General features: G+C 33.0%; 1 protein-coding gene across 1 annotated transcript in view; it reads right to left on the bottom strand.

Annotated features, from left to right (window-relative positions):
• LOC149425329 (uncharacterized) overlaps positions 1-18,604 on the bottom strand; it is a 242,357-nt gene extending 223,753 nt beyond the window's left edge. Inside the window, exons 1-2 of the mRNA XM_089650769.1 lie at positions 18,601-18,604; positions 14,307-14,506 (exon numbers count right to left, since the gene is read on the bottom strand). Of these exons, the coding sequence (XP_089506895.1) occupies positions 14,307-14,506; positions 18,601-18,604 (204 nt within the window). The remainder of the gene's footprint in view (positions 1-14,306; positions 14,507-18,600) is intronic.
• Between the last annotated feature and the right edge of the window lie 1,675 nt (positions 18,605-20,279).

Here is a 20,279-nt window from a genome sequence, read left to right as displayed (position 1 = left end):
GTACTAATATTGAAATTAAAACTTCAACCAAATATCTAGGGATCACTATTGACCAATGCCTAAAATGGATACCACATATAACCATTCTCAAAAACAGAGTACGAAAATTAACCTTAATTTTTAGCTGCTTGAGACATATTCTAAATAAAGAACTACTGAGAATGACGTACTTCGCATTCTGTCAATCCATAATCCAATATGGTATAATAGGATGGGGGGCGCCTATAAAACTCACACACAACCTCTTTACATTGCGCAAAAACTAATAATTAAAATAATATTAAAGAAATCATTTTTATATTCATCTGAACTCATTTTCAAAGAATTTAAAGTCAGAAAATTAAATACTCTTTTCCTGTATCACGCAACCTTACAAGTTTACAAAGATGATATCCTAAACAAAACCGTACCATTCAAAAACAAAGCAAATCTCAGGCAAAAATACATGTTACCAATTCCGATTTGTAAAAAAACTTTGGGTCAGCAAAACTACAAATACTTAGGAACAAATTTCTTCAATAAATTGCCAGAAAATATAAGATCACTAAATGATAGTTTCAAAGAATTCAAAACACAATTAAAAAAATATACTGAAAACCTAAACTAAATTAAAAAAAAAAAAAAAAAAAAAGAAAAACAAAAACAAAAAATTAAATAAAAATCTAAGAAACTAAACAAATAATACCTCATCCCATACACACAAGCAATTGCTTTTTATGGGAGAACATTGAAAAATAATAAATATTAATCATATCATAATATCTTATCTTACTAGTGAAATATATATATGTATATCACACATTGTAAATTTGTTTATTGAATAAATTGAATTTGTTTTAAAAAAAAAAAAAATGGTAGCTTAGTGAGTAAGATTAAGATAGGGACACTTAGATTGTTTGGGAATGAAGAACCCATGAAGAAGTGTAAAAAGTCGGGAATGCTTGAGGAAGACAGAGCACGAAAATAAGAACCAAACACTTTTTTCAGGTCAAGAATCAGAATAACGGAAGAGTTTGTATGAGACAGTGCACAAATAAGATTGAAACATAGAGTATATGTCAAGACGAAGATGTTTGGCGGTCCATACTTTCTGCGTCATGAAACGGCATAATGGTTAGTTAGTTAGGTTAAAAAATATATATTTTTAAAATATTATTTCATGTAGATTGGTGTAATCACATCCAAATACAATTTCCAGGTTTTACAAGCATATTTTCAAAGAACGCACTTTACGAGTATTAATTTCTTTTTATTTTATTGAAGTAGGTACTGAAATAAAGTTTAAAGAAATGCTTTCTCAACTTAATTAAGTAATACTTTTTCTTGACGTAATACTTTTCTTGACGTAATACTTTTCTAGACGTAATACTTTTTCTTGACGTGATAATTTTTCTTGCTGTTATATCATATCTTGGGTTGAACATTAAGAAAGGTAAATTATACGTTTTTCCTGAATAAGAAATCATTCGTTTCAAACATTGACTAAATAAATACCATCAATTGTTTCGAAACATTATTTTGATTAAACAAAGTGAAGTATTTTTATTAGAGAAAATAGTTTTTCTTGGATTCTCCTTTTTCAGGCTATCGGGAAGGAGATAAGTATTGATATGGGTACTCGCTCGTGGCCTATGTTTTTTTTACCTTTTTTTTTATCCTTAACAGTGTAAAATTTTTTATGTTGTGTTCTTGTGAATAAGTCCATTTTGCAGAATTGAGAATGTCAATTTTTTGATTTTCAGAAAGTGCATTTATTCGAATAGTTTTTTATAGATAGTTTTGTTCCATTTTCTGATTTTCAGAAAGTGCCTTTATTTAAACAGTTTTTATGGGGGTATCTGGGATATAATTTAAGAGTTTTGCTTATAACCTTATTCCGATTATTTTTGTAAAAGTGTACGATTTGTGTGTTTCCACTGATTTACATTAGATAATTTTGGTGTGACTGGATTAAACTAAAACATTAACCTCTGTTTACTGGTGTTGATTGTTGGTTCTAGATAGATATAATAACGCTTTGAAATACAAATTGTGGCATTTTATCCGAACTACGCATTGCATGTGACACGTGTAATGCGGTATTAGAGCTTTCAAAACACAAAATAATTATTTTGTTAAAAATGCAATGCGAAATTCGTTTGAATTACCAACAACAAACGAAAGCAAGTGGCAATTTTCTCCGATTCTCATCAGTATTGTTTGTAATACTGCAAGGAATATTCTCGTAAGGTATAAAATGTCTCATACGTGTTCCGGAAGCGAATATTCCGTTTTGTGGGAGTTTTTGAGAGGAAGAAATAGAGAATTGGTACCCCCTGTCGAGTGTGGCTAGAATGCCGAGTTTTCCACTTCTTGTGGGTCGAAGAGAACTGCGAGCTTGGCTTAGAGCGTCTGCTACGTCAGACAAAAGGTGTTCCGGTGATGGCATTAGGCATTATCCTCCCCTTTGTGTGCGAGGGAAACAGGAAGCATTTCAGGCCACGGAGAAGGATTTCCTTATCTCCGAGGACATATTCTCCTGTCATGTCATTTTCAGGTAATAAATAAAACTTTCCATTAAAAAAGAGGACCAATTTGACAAGTTATATAATCTAAAAATTTATGGTCCCTCGCAATATTTTCTTCTTTTCAGAAAATAAATACATTTTTCGAAGACACAATGCCCGCACTAAATTAATTTAATATTAGCGTGTTTAAATTGCTACACCATTACTTTAGGTATTACGGTAAGAATACGTAAAAAAACGCAAAATTCTCCGTGATGATATTGAATTTTGAAACTTGTTAAGAATTTGTATTACCTATATAATAAAATGTTGTTTTTGTTATTGGTGCCCTTTTTTACTCATTTAAAGTACGCTCTAGCGTGTTTAAATCGCACTTTATGGAACGCGCGTTTTTTAAAGTTACCATGGCAACATCAACAAAATGTGAAGTCAATGTCAATTGTGTTTTTCCATTTCCATGACAACAAGATATTGTGATGTCACATCACGAATTCATTAATAGTTCTTATTTCCAAATTTTTAATAATAATATCAATATTTATGTTTTCAAAGTATACCAATAAAAAAAAATAGCGTAAAGTATTCGTGGATAACTGGTCATTAAAACACTTGCTTTATTTCGAGCACTCGGCTACGCCGTCGTGCTCGAAAAATCGCGGGTGTTTTAAAGACCTGTTTATCCACTTATACTTTAATATACTATTATGATGGAGGCGTACGGCAGGTTGGAAGGCAGCCGCGACAGCTCAGATGGATGGATTTATTTTCCAATAACTCGAAAAGTAACAAAGAAATTCATAATCTTATTTGGTTAAAAACTTTCTAGACTTTTCAGCTGTTTACTTTTGACCAAAACCAGTAAGCTCTCGTACATATGGCGTAGAAATGGAACTTAAGCTAAGCTGTGTTTTTATGATTTACACAATATACAGGAAAAAAATCATTTGAAGCACAAAATGGTGGAATACTGAAGACAGCCACAATAAGGGAAAAGTGATTAGGGTTCATTGGTTCATTGGTCATGAGTGAGACATGATGGTGATGATTCGGAATCCAGACGTCGCAAGTTCAAAACCCGAAGAGCGCAAGCACACTATATCTACTTACATAAATTAAGTTTCATAAGGACTAACTAAAAATTCAAATAGGTGCATTTGATTCTCGTTCCAGAGTATAAGATTCTTAGCAGATTCACTGAGATTCAATATGGACAAGCTGCTCACCTAAAAAACGTATTTTCATGAATAAATAAATATCAGTGAAATAACTGAATAATTTCCCTTGAGATTTCAAATCAAGAAGAAACGAAATATCATAACAAACGTTTTTCCTTTGACAAACAATCGGTCTCCCAAAGCTTTCTACAGAATAATCTCGATTTAAAACCAACTTCCCTTATTGCATTCTTGATATCCAGTAGGTCCTTAATATTTCTTTGGAGAAATATTTTTTTCTCTTTATGATTGAGAATCGTAAAACTAAATATATCTCGAAGGCTAAAAATTATCATATAAATAGGCTACAAGAATACAACTCTCTTTGTGGTGCTTTCTCCGTTCGGAAAATAAAATTTTTGCTATCTGGGAAACCAACAACAGAATAGGTATAAAATATGATTGGTATCAAGAAAAAAAATTCTTTCATGAGAACATAATTATGTTTTTAAACACGTGAAAAATTATTGCACTGTACAAAAACCAATATTATTACTTATTTTGTAAAGTAATAATTTTCAATAAAAATCATGGCGTGTCTAATTGCCTCGTTAGCTTAGAGCAGAGGTTTCCATTTTTTTTTCCGTAGACCCCCTGCCTGCCGAATATTGAATTTTCATAAAACTATTAACGTCCCATGTGATAATCATTTATTTTTTTCGTAAAAATATACCATTCCCTTGCCTGCCCTACAACCGGGTGTGGCTATATAGTTCCTCTGTTTTTGCATTGAGCAGACAGGGGCGCCCTTGTGAGGTATTACACCAAATGAAAATGAAGCAGGATATGCACCAATAATCTTAAGAACAAAATAGATAGTCTAAAAATACATTATGATACCGACTGGTCCGATCACAGGCCGACATCTTGCGTAATCGCCGCTGAAAAATTACCTGCAACTATTTTTAATATTCCACAACAGCCTAATAACATAATATGGAGAAGGAATAATAATAAGAAAATCAGTGAATATACGTCTGTAGCAGAAGCATTACTTAGTGTAATCTATCAAAGACACTCCAAATCCATTTGTAATTCGGATTCTATATGTGACAGATGTGACCATATACAAAGCATGGAAAATATATACACAGACATCGTTGAAGCTCTAAGTAAGGCTGCCAATACCGTATTTCATCGGGAAAACGATCAAAACAAACCAAAAACACATCGTGACATTGCTGGGTGGAATCAACAAGTTAAGGAACACTACAAAAATTCCAGATCGGCGTTGATGGAGTGGATTAAAAATGGGAGACCATTACATGGTCCCATTGCGGATGAAAGAAAACGAAAAAGGAAGGAGTTCAAAATAGCTCTTAAACACTGCCAAAGCTCCTCTGAACAAACAAAAATGGATGATATCGTAAAATCACTTGACACGAAGCAGTTTGCCCAGTTCTGGAAGAAAAGCAATAACCTGATCAAACCAAAAAATCGAATCGCCAGCCAAATTGATGGATCTACAAACACGGAGGAAATTGCTAATACTTTTAGAAGAACCTTTGCAGATATTTCTGGAAATGAAATACCGTCTGTCCCTGATATTATGGAATTTGATGGACAAAACGTTTACCTCTCTGAAAGCAGTATAATGAAGGCCATAACAGGCACTAAGGCTGGTAAGTCTCCGGGACATGATAACTTAAGTATTGAACACATAAAATACGGAGGTAGATACATACCCAAACTACTACACATACTGTTCAACGCAATACTTAAACACAACCATATACCGGGTGCAATGACGAAAACGATTATAACTCCAATCCTGAAATCGGGACAGCCTGACATGACTAACTCCAGCAATTACCGGCCAATATCTTTAGCAACTATAACTGCAAGATTATTTGAAAGGGTAATATTAAATGAGATAAATGATAAACTAATGTCTAAAGATAACCAGATGGGATTTAAATGTAGACTATCCACTAATATGGCAATATATACTGCAAAGCAAATAATAGAATTCTACAAAAAACGAAAAACTACCGTATACGGGTGCTTCTTAGATCTAAGTAAAGCCTTCGACAGGGTCTGTCATAAAACATTATGGGATAAATTGAAAGCTAGGAATATACCTACCTCATTTATAAACATACTATCCCGATGGCACTCCCAGCAAGAAAATGTTGTACGGTGGGCAAGTACATACTCCCAGCCGATATATTTGCGGTCAGGAGTAAGGCAAGGAGGGTGTATGTCCCCCATTCTATTTAATGTATACATGGACGAGTTGTCAAGTCGCCTGGACATCAGAACGGGCTGTCGTGTTAACAGTATATGTATGAATCATATAAGCTACGCGGACGACATGATCCTCCTAGCTCCGTCGATCAAGGGATTAAGATTACTCCTAAACATTTGTGAAGAATATGGAAAACAGCATAATATGATATACAACCCGAAGAAGACGGAATTGATTGCGTTCCACCACGGAAAAAGTCAAGATACAAGTAATATGCTCCCCGTATACCTTAACGAGGCAAAAATAAATACATGTTCGAACGTGAAATACTTGGGGCACATTATTAATGAAAACCTATCGGACGATGGCGATATCGAACGACAAAGGAGAAGCCTTAGCATAGTTTCTAACATGATTGCCCGCAGATTTTGCAAATGCAGCAATACCGTTAAAAAAATACTGTTCAACGCATTCTGTACTGGCCTGTATACTTGTGAGACATGGTGTCACTACCGAACTTGCTCGATGGAACGACTCCGAATTCAATATAATGACGCCTGTAGAATAATATTTGGATACCGAAGATACAGCAGCGCATCGACAATGTTCACGGAACTAGGACTGAATGGATTTGCCGGCCTGATGAGACACCGGGTCACTGGAGCCAGGATGCGGCTAATGGCCTCCGCCAACACGTTGGTGACCGCAGCCTACCAGCACCAAGCGCCACTCCTGAGTGAGCGCTGGGCCCAAGCGCACTCAAGACCACACCCTGCATAGTTTTCCTTATTTGATAATTTATTATATCTATTGTACAAAAAAAAAATGTATGTCTATATGGGACGTGTGGGATTGCACAAACCTCCCCACATCCTGGAATAAAAAATATTATTATTATTATTATTATTATAAGCAACGGGAATTTCTTTATGTAGCTGGCCCTACAGAACTGCCCCTTAAGTTCTTTGTTAGCGCTTATTCCGATCAGTTCTTCTTGTCATATGATATCCGATTCTTTAACATTCCATTTCCACAATCAAAATGTCCTTAAACTTAGTTTTGAAGTCTGTGTGAAGTAAATCTAAATGTTGAACATCATTATTACCCTGGACGTTTTTCAAAAACAAGTTAGGTAACTAAGAAAATTAGCGTTTTAGTTCAATATAATAATTCTGACGAGGAAAGAAACGTAGACTCTATTTATATACCTCAATAAACATCTTTACGATATATAAACATACAAATATCAAATAAGTAATTTCTCAGTCTATTATTAGTATTACGTAATTTGTGTTCGGTGTATTGTGTCATTTACGGAACTCCTAAATATTGAGTTGAGGTAAATGGGGGTCGGCTCGTATGTACCCCCATTTGAATTTCGTGGACCCCAAATTTTTTTCTCGCTGAAATAGACCCTCAGCAAACCGATATCGACACATAGGGGTCCATATAGACTACTTTGGGAACCTCTGTCTTAGAGGTATAAATAGTCCGGAGTATTCGATAGACAATATTTTTAACAAAAGCTGAATAAAATTATTCTTATTTAATAAAAATATTCATAATCCAGAAGTTTTTCCAACATATTAACAATCACCTGACGTCTGCTCAGTTTGTGAGTGGACATGGTTTCACTATTTGCGTATGAGAGCATATTATTTTTCTATGTTCTGTAAAACATCCCAATTGGGAGTAATAAAAGTGTATTAATTACAAACGTGCTTTACAACAAATTGATTATCTTTATTTTTATAATTATGTTACACACTTAGTTTGAGAAGTGTATTATACTGCTATAATACACTTTTCAAACTTTATAGTTCAACTTTCGACACATCATTTCATTTCTTTCATATTTCTCCATGTGCACCTTTTATCGTTGTATTTAAATAAATAAATAGCTAAATAGCTGTGTTCTGTAAAACACCCAATCTGGCGTTATAATACTTCAATAACACCAGGACATTCTCCGATTCCGAGACTTCACAGTCTCCACAAATGTTCTGATCTGGGTGATATATTTCATCTTAAAACTAATCAGTATAAATGTTGTATATTCTATCACTTTTATTCTTCTAGACACAAATAGACCTATGTACCCATATAACTTCTTCGCTTCTACTATTTTGTTTTGTTGAATCTTTTAAACTCATTTATATGCGTGAGGATTCATAATTCCTGTTCACATTTTTAAATATGAATTTTGTTCTGTGTTTTTTCTGCAACCTTTTTTGTCATTATTCTGTTATGTTTTTAATTGTTCATATGTATTTTATTCTGTGTTTTTTGTGCAACATTTTTTGTCATTATCTTTACATTTCTCTTTATTGTATTAATTTTTATGTGTTTCCTTTGATACAAATAGCATGTATTTTTTAAAAAAGAGCCCACTAAGAACTGTAGTAAGAAAATAAATAATAAAATAACAATAATACGTCAAACATGCTTTACAATAAATTTTTCATGTTTATTTTTATTAATATCAATAAAGTTTCTACATAACTAACCTCTAACTACTTTCGTAGCACCTTTATTGAACTCCTTTGTACAACAGAAAGTACCTGCTTATATTGCTCATACGCAGCTTATGTACTATACTCTTATTATTGTATCCTAGACAACTTGTAAGAATATATTCATGTAAAAGCCTACGGGGCGTGAATAAATAAATAAATATATTAAATAAACATATTAATTTATAAATTATTAAATATCGCGAAACCAACAAAGAAACTGCTTCGTGTGAGTCGGTAAATCTCTTTTCCGAGAAAAAATCGAAATATCAACGGGGAAAAGTTGCAGTCCCATATTAAATGGGACAGAATGACTCATTCTCCTTTGCCCGCCAAAGAAGCGAAATTTCAGCTGAATATATTAAAAAAAATGTATGAAAAAGCGACACTAACAGGACAAAGGAATTTTCCAACCCCCAGAATAAAAACAGTAGTTAGTCTCAACATCCCTCAAATAAATGTTCTCCTAATAAGGGCTGAAACCGAAAAGTTTATATAATGCGCTGTGTGCGTACAGTGCAGGGATGTAGTTATACTCAGCAAATACCCCTCGGTACACTGTACATAAGAAGTTTTATTAATGTTGGAGAAGTCATTAACCCTTTTTTGTGAACATTGTTATAATTCACAACAAAAAAGTTAAAAAAGGGCTTCATGGTAATTTTAAATGACTTGCATTTTTTTTCAACACTTCACATATCCCAGCGTACTTTTAATATTGTATATAATGTATCATTGCCTCCCTGCTTTAACCCACCTATTAATAATTGCATTTTCCTCCGTGGTCAAGGAACAAGGCTCTCTACTAGCAATCCGGAAGTCACAGCTTCAAATCTTAAAACATTTACTTGATTAATTCATGTTACTTCGTTTAAAATTATACATAGTATATTTGTGGCACGTTCTAGTGTGGAAGACGCTCTCAGTACCGCACTGGTATAAAACCACCATTCAAGAAAAATGCAATTATCCAAATTAACAAAGATAATATCATCAATAACTTTGAAACCCACCTATCAGGTTCAGGTTCTCTACTAGCAATCCGGAAGTCACAGCTTCAAATTTTAAAACATTTACTTGGTTAATTCATATTACTTCTTTTAAAATTATACATAGTATATTCGTGGCACGTTCTAGTGTGGAAGACGCTCTCAGTACCGCACTGGTATAAAACCACCATTCAAGAAAAATGCAATTATCCAAATTAACAAAGATAATATCATCAATAACTTTGAAACCCACCTATCATAATATCATCAATAATTTTGAAACCCACCTATCAAAATATCAAAATTTAATACCAAACTAATGCAAAACAATTATATCTGTTTAGGAATAAAGTATTTCAACAACCTTCAAAAGATAAAAAAAAGATATCAACAAACTGGAACTCAAACTGAAGTTATACTTGTCAGCAATAATTAACTATATAATAGCCAGTTTTTCCCTTTTATTCATATTTATTATCAGTCTATATTCATCTCTACTTTATCTGGATGTTTCTAATTACTCTCTTAGTTTCTCTGTATTTAGTATGTAACAGAATCCTATATAAGTACACCTACGCATATAGATAATCCACACAATTCAATTGTTTCTATTTTAAATATATACTTACCTGTTTCATAATGTTATTCTATTTTCCTTATAATTAGTGTAACTCGCTCACCAAACACAAGAACCTGTTTCTTTTTTGGTGAGATTGCGATTATAAAGTTATTTTGTACCGATACGTAATTTATATAATACCACTGTACCCACTTATATTAAATAATAATAAAAAAAATCAAACGTTGGTTGAAATGGTTTAAGCTGTGGTTTGTGACCAGATCTGAATAGCGAGGTACTTCCCAACCTTCTTCTTCTCCATCACCTCACTCCCACTACCTCTAGCCTCACAACTTACCCCACTTGGGGATGCCATAGTCTAACTAGGTATTAACATAAAAAAAAATTTTTTTTCAGCTTTATGTGACTTCATTAATAAAAACGAGTTTTTGTGACTATAGCTTGGTCGTAAATGAAACTAAGCTGGATTTAAAAAAAATAAATTAGAAAGTCTGGAAACCCGTGTTTATAATAGAAAATGTATGTTCTGGGTAGGGAATAAAGAGCTTTATGCAGTGAGAATAATAGCTGGTTAAATTTTTAGTACTAAGCGAACATTGTATTTGTGTCTGTAATCTGACGTATGAAATACGACGTATGACCTGCGCCTTTGTTGTCTCTGACTCCCTATCCCGACTACCCGCCACTGCCGAGTTCCGCTACCCGGTAATGACTCACACCCTAAAGTGCCATTTGACGACAAGTGTTCGTTACATTTAATGTACCGAGATAAGGATTAACATTCGCTATTTCCTTGAAAAGGTTTGAGGACAGAGGTTGTGAACCCTTTATGAGAACTGCTCAATAACAAAGTTAGTTTTTTTCTAAATGTTGAAGTGTTACGTAGAAACATTACTAGATATTACACAATTAAATGAACGAATCTCTTTATTATTAATAAAACCAATACTTTTCATGTCGAGTGCTTGACAACATTTTGATGAGCTCTATTACGTAGGTTGGCCTCCGTAGTCGGGAGGTAAGGCACTCGACTAGCAAGCTGGAGGTCGCGGGTTCGAATCCAGGCATGCGCTAATAAAATTTATTTGTGTTATTTCACAATATACTAATTTAAAATAATATATAGTACACTTGTGGCACGTTCCAGAGTGGAAGATACTCTCAGTATCGTCTTGGTGTAATACCACCATTCAGAAAATGCGTGAAATGACTTTGGCCGTGTTTGATGATCAGATCTGAATAGCCAGGTACTTACGCCACCTTCCACATTTCCATCTCCTTTCCCTACTAACTACCTTAAGCCTCAAAACATACTCCGATTGGAAATGCCATATTCTCACTTGCTCCAGACGGTTGATAGCAGTTTTGCGGTTTTTGAGGTTTCACATAAAAAAATTGAGTAAAGCGAAAAATTGTTTATTTGTAGTAGAAAAAATTAGCATGAAATTAGCAAAGTTATATTGGTCCAGGATTTCTTCGTCTTCATAGCCTTTTTTAAGCTCGAATCGTAATTTTTCTCGAGAATTATAAATTTTAATGACAACGATTTAGAGATGACGTGTTACTCATTATTACATGTTTTTTCATATAAATACATATTAATCCTTAAAGCCAAGCACTGAGAAGCAAAATCAAGAGTCTGGTTTGAAAATTTAACCACTTCGAATTATTTCATAAGCTTCAATTAAATACAGCGAGCAGAACACATTTTGGCCTTTGAAATACAATAAATATTATTTTTGGTTAATGTTTTTACAAGCCCAAAAAAATAATGAATCAAATATGTCAAAAACTATTCTACATTTAAAAATCTCATATTTTCAACAAAAAAATAAGTTTCTTAGAAAATGATCGTAAAAATAAAGTAAAAAACACCAATTTTGGCTATGTTTTTTACTTGCTAAAATCAAAACATGCGGCTGGTATTAAGCGGGAATTTGAACCCTATCACCTTCTACATAAGGAGTGATATCGGTAGCGGCCGGATTTCAAATGTTACACAACGTGGTGCATCGCTAATTTTGAACTATTATAATTTATTTATTTATCTATTTAACGCCCAGAGGGCTTTACATGGTTGGTAGTATAATTTTAATTTGACAGATACTTTGAAACATAAAAAATTAGAATAAAATTACATTTGATAAAAGCTATGCAACAAGTCATACAAACACAAGAAACAAAAACAGATAATTACAGCTATTTGTAGGTTTACATGATGTGTTTTAGGAGTATTGTTGTAATAAATGTTTTAAATGATCCACAAAACTTGCCAAGTTGGTATTGAATATGTCAACATCACCCAAGTAATGATTTCCCATGGTGTGAAGTCGTTGTATCGGAGAGTGGGCAATGTAGTTACGCTTATGTGTGCTGCTGTAGAATATTGTATTTTGTCGTGTTGTTACTGCGGGTGTTTGTATGTTTATAAGTTGCAGGAGTTTACAACAGTCGAATTTAGAGTTAAGTATTTTGAATAAGAACGTTAAATCGTTTATTTTACGTCTATCTTCTAATGTATGTATTTTTAGAGTATTTAATAAGAAATTGTATTTTAAGTCTTCGGCAGGGATATTTAATTTAAAATTTATAAAACGTAGTAATTTTTTTTGTATTCGCTCAATGTTGTTGATGTGAATTTTGTAAATTGGAGACCAAACTACTGAGTTATATTCAATTAGACTTCTTACTAGAGATACGTATAATAGTTTAATGGTTTGTAAAGAATTAAAGTTTTTAGTTGTTCTTAATACGAAGCCTAGCGTTTTTATACCTTTGTTTATCTGACACTAAAAGCTTTTCAAATAATTGGTAATAATGTTTTGACCCACTTTCGGAAAAAAATGTTCAACTTCGCTATTTCAAGGTATATTCTTAAGTAAAGTACACGGTGGTAAAGTAAAGGGTGGCCATGTTTATAAGTGCCATTATGGAAGTATTGCCAAGTTTGCGCCGGGATAAGTATGGCTTTATGAAGAAGTGATCCGCGCAATATGTCTTGCTAATATGAACCATGTGAGTGTTCCGCGGAATCTTCTCGCATTATGTGTACGTTCATTAAACCGGCTCTTATGGTAAGTTTATGCGATTTTTCATGGCCTTGGCTCAATATAAAAACAGTTTGAGTTTTATGTTTAGAACGCGATAATCTTTAGTTGAGATATAAATCTGGTGTAAAGTAGACTATTCTCATTTCATTTATCACGATAAGTTTATACCGACTGTGAAAAAGTACATAAATATACTTCTCAATATTGGGAAAACAATTTTTCGTGTTTATTTATTAACGGTACCTTTAAATACATAATAAAACTTCTTTTATAAAAAAATATTACAATTACCCACAATGATGGTAGGTAGAGTACAATCAATGTTAATTATAAATTATCACTGTGTTTTTATTACGATTGTTAGTTATGGTATGTATCACGATGCGAATCAGTGCTCGACGCCATGCGGGCGGAGGCTTGATGATAATGTGGTCAGCTGATGGTTAAGATCACGGATCTTTCGTTGCTCCTCCAGTGTAATGCTCGACATCGTGGGTGGTGGAGTTGAACGGTGGGGAATTCCCCAGGACCGACTACTCAGACCTCCCGAGTACCTACCTTCCTTACCCTACTACTTACTCGACTACCCCAGTACTCAAAACCGTGGGTGGTTAAGATGAACGGTGAATAATTCCCCCCTCGAAACAACAAAAATCTTAGGAAAAGAAACGTAGAAAATATAAGTGAACGAAACTAAGAAATAAGTAATTATATTAAAATTAAAAAATAAACTGTATAAAAGAAAAAAAATCAAGTTGTTGTCAGTGACGATTTTGGAAATGCATTCGGAAGGTGAAACAGGTATCACATGTTAAAATCATTAGAGAAATTTAAAATAACTGGCAAAAATTTCTTGTATATCTACAATCTAAACGAAAATATTTTATTAATCTTTTAAAATCAATCTTCTGTACATATATTTCAGTAAATTTCCGTAGCTTGAACATATTCTTTGGTAGACTGCATATATTAATAACTTACACGCAAACTAGAAATTTATGTATTTTTTAACCTAGTTAACATGCAAAAGGGAGAGAAATAGTCCCAGTATATCTTTAGTTTATTCACCAGCAAGTATTTGCATACAACTGAACTGCGTCACTAATCGAACTGGAATGCATTTGTAACGCTATTATTAACCGGATAAAATTCTTCTAGCTTATTGCAATTTATATAGTTCAAATAATTGTTTCTACTCTTTCGATTAAATCGAAATGGATACCTCGATTGTTTTGCTGCCTGTTAGTTATGTAGTAGTTAGTTACCTTGTTGGCGATGTCGGCGAGCCTCGCCCGCGGGTGCCAGCCGCGCGCCCGGCCCTCCGCGTCCGATACATCTTCCAGCGGGCCGGAGTCCACGCGACGCGAGCTCTCGCCCAGTGCTACGGCGTAGCGCACGCGGCAGCGGTGGTCGAACCCGGTCAGCCGGTTTAGGTAGATTGATACGCGGCCTTCACTGCCGAGACCTACGAGTAACGAACAAATCATTAATTATAATCAAGTACTTTTTATTATCACTCATAAGCCAGGAAATTAAGCAATGTGGTAGGTAAATGAGATAACAATTGATTTACATTCAGGTTAGTGGTTTTTGATTGAGCTTCGACATAGAAGCTTAAATTACATTTATTGAAAATGTGGTGATATTGGTTGAAAACCTGCTGATTATTTGCATGAAGAAATGCGGAAAAAACCGAGGAAAATATATTGAAAACATGTTTCAGAGTATTAATAAAAGTTCTTCTCATTATTTTATTAACTCCCGAGTTTTAAAATTATTTCCATTCCACTTAACATCTTCTAATTTCGTCTCAAAATTCAACTTCCAGAAAACTTTTTTTGTGCTTGCAAATGTATTTTTCAACACCATCCCCTGTAAACCAGACTTGACAGATCGATGATACATTGAAACAAGTTTAAACTTTTCTCCGCTTATTTTTAACTTTACAAAATAAGTGGAGAAAAGTTTAAAATCGTTCCAATACATCATTATAATTGAATTTTACCACGAATTTTCAATATCAAAAATAGAAATATGTAAAATGATAGATTCGAATAAATTAAACAATATTTTACATTATAAACATACATTAAAAAGCGTAGTAATTATTATGCAGGCGACATTTTTTTAATCTAAATGCGAACTAAGTACGCGATATTCGTAAAAGGGCATATTTTAAGAGTGATTAACTTTGTTTAGTATTTAAAAAGTTTCATGATTATTCCACATTCCAGTTTCAACGTAAATTGACTTTTCCCTTGTTTTTGTAAAAGCAAGAAAGAAAAATTGAAAAAAGAAGAACAATGCAAATGTTATTTTGATTTATGTTAGAATATTCGTCGTTGTTGAAAGATGCATATATTTTCATCCTTATAACAATTAATCAAATGATAAGTTAGTAAAAGAGTGTAAATATTAATCCCCAAGTTAAATACATTAAATACTATTTTGTGTGGTGATTACAAAGAGTTGTGGAAACGACGGTGCTTACTAGATGTACATTTACAAACTAATAATATTGCTCACGGAACTTCATTAACAAAAATCATCAGAACTTCCAAATGATACAAAAATCACAAAGTAAAGGCCTCTTTTTCCACACTCCAGATTTTCTTCGTGATAAACATGATTGCTGGATTCTTTTTTTCTCGTTAAAATTATAGTCCATTACAAATACCAATTGTCGTACAAATACAAACGATACAAACTTCTTAACGTGCAGATGATTACTGAATGCAGATCTTACTTCAAGATGATTACTTGTTTATTGAGATGAATTCACAATGATTGCTTCTCTTTCGAACAAAATCTGCTTATGCTTGGATGTGCATTATATAGAGTAAAAAGAAAAAAAAAACAAAAAAATGTAATTATTGTTTAAGTGTGGGGGTGTGATGTCTGTACGAATGTGGATGAGTGCAAGCGAGATTGAATTCTTATAAAAGGCGATGCACGTTAGTTGTGTGCTTCTTTTGTTACAAACAGCTCCCCAATAAACACCAGTACATAGATCACCTGAGATTGTCTATCAATCCTGCTATTATTGCATACTACCCGACACGCTACAATAAATGCACGATAATACTCCATACACTACAGGGGATGAGAGTGAAAATAAACGATATATTGTCTTAAGGAAAACTAATTTTAAAAAAATTAAATAATGTGTTTCAGAGGTATCTAAAATATTTCCGTCAATTACACTATTTGTATATTCGATTTATCCATGGCTTTGGAAATGATGTCAATATATTTATTCTCCTATCAGATTTTAAATGAAAAGATTCAAAAAGCCAAGAGGGTTACATTAATCAAAGGCTGTTTATATATTTTGGGTCAACATCAACATCTTTAAAATAAGGTTATCGTCATTTATCAAGTCTCGGACAGCGCTCACTGCCACACATCGGATACTGGACCTGGACCAGTTTACCGTAGCGGTGAAGGAATGACAAACGAGCTTAAGGAAATCCATTTGCACTTTGGCATAACCTGCTACCGCTTCTGCTCGATACATATATGTTATATAAATACATTATAACCTTCACTCACGGGCTTTATTTATGTGAAATTTATGATGATTTTAGTGACCTACATGTTATTATATACCGAGGAAAATAATGTAGCACTCCTATCTCTCCATCAATCTATCAATATTTTAATTTATTGGGATAACCAACACTTATACTATATATATACTACACAATGTATGCTAAAATATGTATAATAATTGTTTTTCGCTGATGTTTAACCTAACGCCATTTCCCCTCAGGGTAAGGCAGATAGGACAGACCGCCAAACAACTCGGTCTTGGCACACACTCCTTGCTTCATTCACATTCATACATCGTCTCATACATAATCTATTTTTATTCCGACTCTTGACTTGGCCCGACTCAAGTATCTGGAACACTTGATCGTGCCATGTCTTACTCGCCGACTTCCTCAACCATTCAAATTCGCGTCATATATTCAACTTACACTATATTCTTCGATTATTCTTTCTGCATCTCTAAGCGTTCCTTTCTTAATCTTACTCATTACGCTTACATCAGCCTAGCATTTTTTGCGAATTTCTACATTTCTCACAAAATCATACATGGTTTTACCAAATATATGCCTCAGGATCTCATTTATACACATTCATGCTACTTTCATCCTTCCTTTGACCGTTCTATACCTCATCCAGGTACCAACACTCCATCGTGGACTGCTAGCTTCGCTTCTTCAAACATTTTTTGTTAGCGCCAACCGCGTTCAGTCCTCTATTATTGGATTTTCCTGCATTTACCTTTCTTTCAATATCTCTTTCAGCTTTCCATCTCTCGTAAATATAAGTACCTCCTATGTACACAAACCCATCTCCTGCTCCAAGTATTCATCATTCAAAACTATATTACACACAGTTTTTTATTCTCTCTTTTAAAAACCATGACTTTAGACTTACTTACACTCATATTATATACAAACTTTATTCATCCTAGACACGAGAGACTGTAGATCTTACATATTGTTAAAAATCAGTACGGCATCATCAGCATACAACAAGCAACATTAGTAAACATAAAATAGAAAAAAATAATAATATATCCTATTAGGATGAGATTGTTGGCGGGAGGGGTTGTGTGTTGTTTTTAGTTAGTGTTTTATTTTTTTTATTTTTTATTTATTTATTTATACTGGGTTTTACAGATGATCACACTTACGTGAGAACAATCCACTTATAAAAACTCGGTCATTGTACAATTACAAAAATCTACAATTAAATAAAGATACAAAAAATTAAATACAGATACATACAATTAAATACAGATACATACAATTAGAAAACAAAAACATCAAAAAATAAAAATAAATTGATTGAGGATTTTGGAAAGGTTTACATATTCTATGAATAAATCCCATCATTTTTAATGATTTGCACTTAATGTCGTTAATGTGTACATCAAACATGAATTTAGAATCAACAGTGATTCCTAGATCTCTTATTGAAGATACTTTTTTGAGAATAATATTATTAATAACATAGGAAAAATCCTTTATAATTCTATTTCTAGTGAAGTTTAAAATGTAACATTTTTCAACATTTAAGTGCATATCATTGACAGTACACCAGTTATTAAGTGTGTCGAGGTCGTTTTGAAGCAGTTGATGATCGGAAACAGACTTGATTTTACGAAAAATTTTAAGATCATCGGCGAAAAAAGCATAATCACAATTTAATTTCGAGCCAAGGTCATTTATGAATATAAGAAAAAGCCAGGGGCCAAGATTTGAACCCTGTGGTACACCGGAAGTTACAATTATAGGGGATGATTTGTATCCATTAATAAGAACTAATTGAGTTCTGTTATACAAATATGATTTCACCCAGCGAAGTAGATCTCCATGTATTCCTATTTGTTCAAGTTTTTTTAATAAGATGGAGTGATTAACTTTATCAAAAGCTTTTTAGAAATCAGTATAAATTGCATCTACTTGTAATCTTTCATTAAAATAATTACATACATAATTACAAAATTCCAAAAGATTTGAGTTAATAGATCTTTGAAGAACAAACCCATGTTGCCTAGTGCAGAGAAGAGGCTTAAAATGCGAAAAAATATTTTTATATATCAAAGATTCAAAAACCTTAGCAAAACAGGATAATATACTGATTGGTCTATAATTTTTTACTAAAGATTGGTCTCCCGATTTTAATACTGGCACCACATGTGCTTTTTTCCACAGATCAGGAAAAGTTCCCGTGGTTAGGGATGCATTAAAAATTATAAAAAGCGGTAAACATAAAGAGTCTGCAAAGCAACTGACAAAGAAAGGAGGAATATTATCTGGGCCTGGACCCTTGTTGGAATCTATTTTACTCAAAAAACATTTTATTTCATCTGCACCAATATGTATTTTACCCAAATTGCTTTGATTGTGTTCAGTTTTGTTTGGTATTGAACCATTAGTGGATGATTCCAAATTGGTATAAACAGATGAAAAATATTTAGAAAATATGTTTGCTATGTGTTCACCGTCATTTGCGGAAATATCGTCAAGATGCATTACTTTAGGAATACAATTGGTTTTTCGTAATGATTTTGAGTATGACTAGAACACCTTTATGTTACCTTGCAGACCACTTTCGACAGAGTTGATGTATGATTTATAACATTCGCTTTGTATTTTTTTTGTAACTTTCCTTAAATAAGAAAATTCTCTATAATCTGACTCGTTACCATGTTTTTTTACCTTAAGTCTAATGTTGTTTTTTTTCTTAAGAAGAGCAATCAATTGCTGATTAAACCAGACGGGATATTGATTTTTTGTTTTAGTAATATATTTTTTAAAATGTTTGTCAATTATTTCCCATAATTTTTCATAGAACAAGATCACCATACTATTCACATTTACATTTTTAAAAAGAGTTATCCAATTAACAGATAATAGATCCTGTCGACATTCATGAAAGTTTCCTTTCCTGAAGTTATATTTTGAGTCACTTCTATTGATTTCTAAAAATTGATCTTTATTTTGTTTCACCATTATTTCAAATGAAGGGTGATATTGATCCAATTTGGTTAAGCCTGGTGCTATATGTATATCTATGTTAACTTTATCAGAGAACACAAGATCCAATAAATTTTCATTTGTATTTAGTACATTATTGAATTGTTACAAGTTGCAAATTGATGAAAGGTTGACAAGACTGTGTGCTTTCATGCTTTTATAATTAGAAGGTGAAAGTACATTATTTTTAAATGAATTGTCAGGTAACCATTTTATTTCGGGTAAATTGAAATCACCAATAATAATAAACTGTGAATTGGAAATTGAATACTTTAAATACAGATCTTGTAATTTTTTAATCTGATTACAATAATTGTCTACAGTTACACTAGGAGGAATATAGAGGATGCAAATAAAGATGAGCGAGTTGGAACGAGACTTAATTACAAGCCACAAATTTTCATTGTCACTCTCCCATTCCGTTTTTCTATACACAAGAAGTTTTTTAGAAACGGCGGCTAGAACTCCGCCACCTTCTTTAGACGCAGATTTGGTTGACTCACGATCTCTCCTAAATACTATATATCTGTCATCAAACAGTTCTTCACTAAACACTGTTGAGTTCAGCCATGTTTTAGAAAAACAAATAATGTCATAATTATTGATTAAAATTTCATTGCGCACACTTGCGGTCTTTGTTCGAATACCCCTCACGTTTTGATATAATATATTTAATGCATCAAC

The sequence above is a fragment of the Hesperophylax consimilis genome, chromosome 3 (genome assembly GCF_061612785.1).
Source record: "Hesperophylax consimilis isolate HC1 chromosome 3, BYU_Hcon_1.0, whole genome shotgun sequence".
Lineage (NCBI taxonomy): Eukaryota > Metazoa > Arthropoda > Insecta > Trichoptera > Limnephilidae > Hesperophylax > Hesperophylax consimilis.
This window is presented reverse-complemented; position numbering and strand designations above follow the sequence as displayed.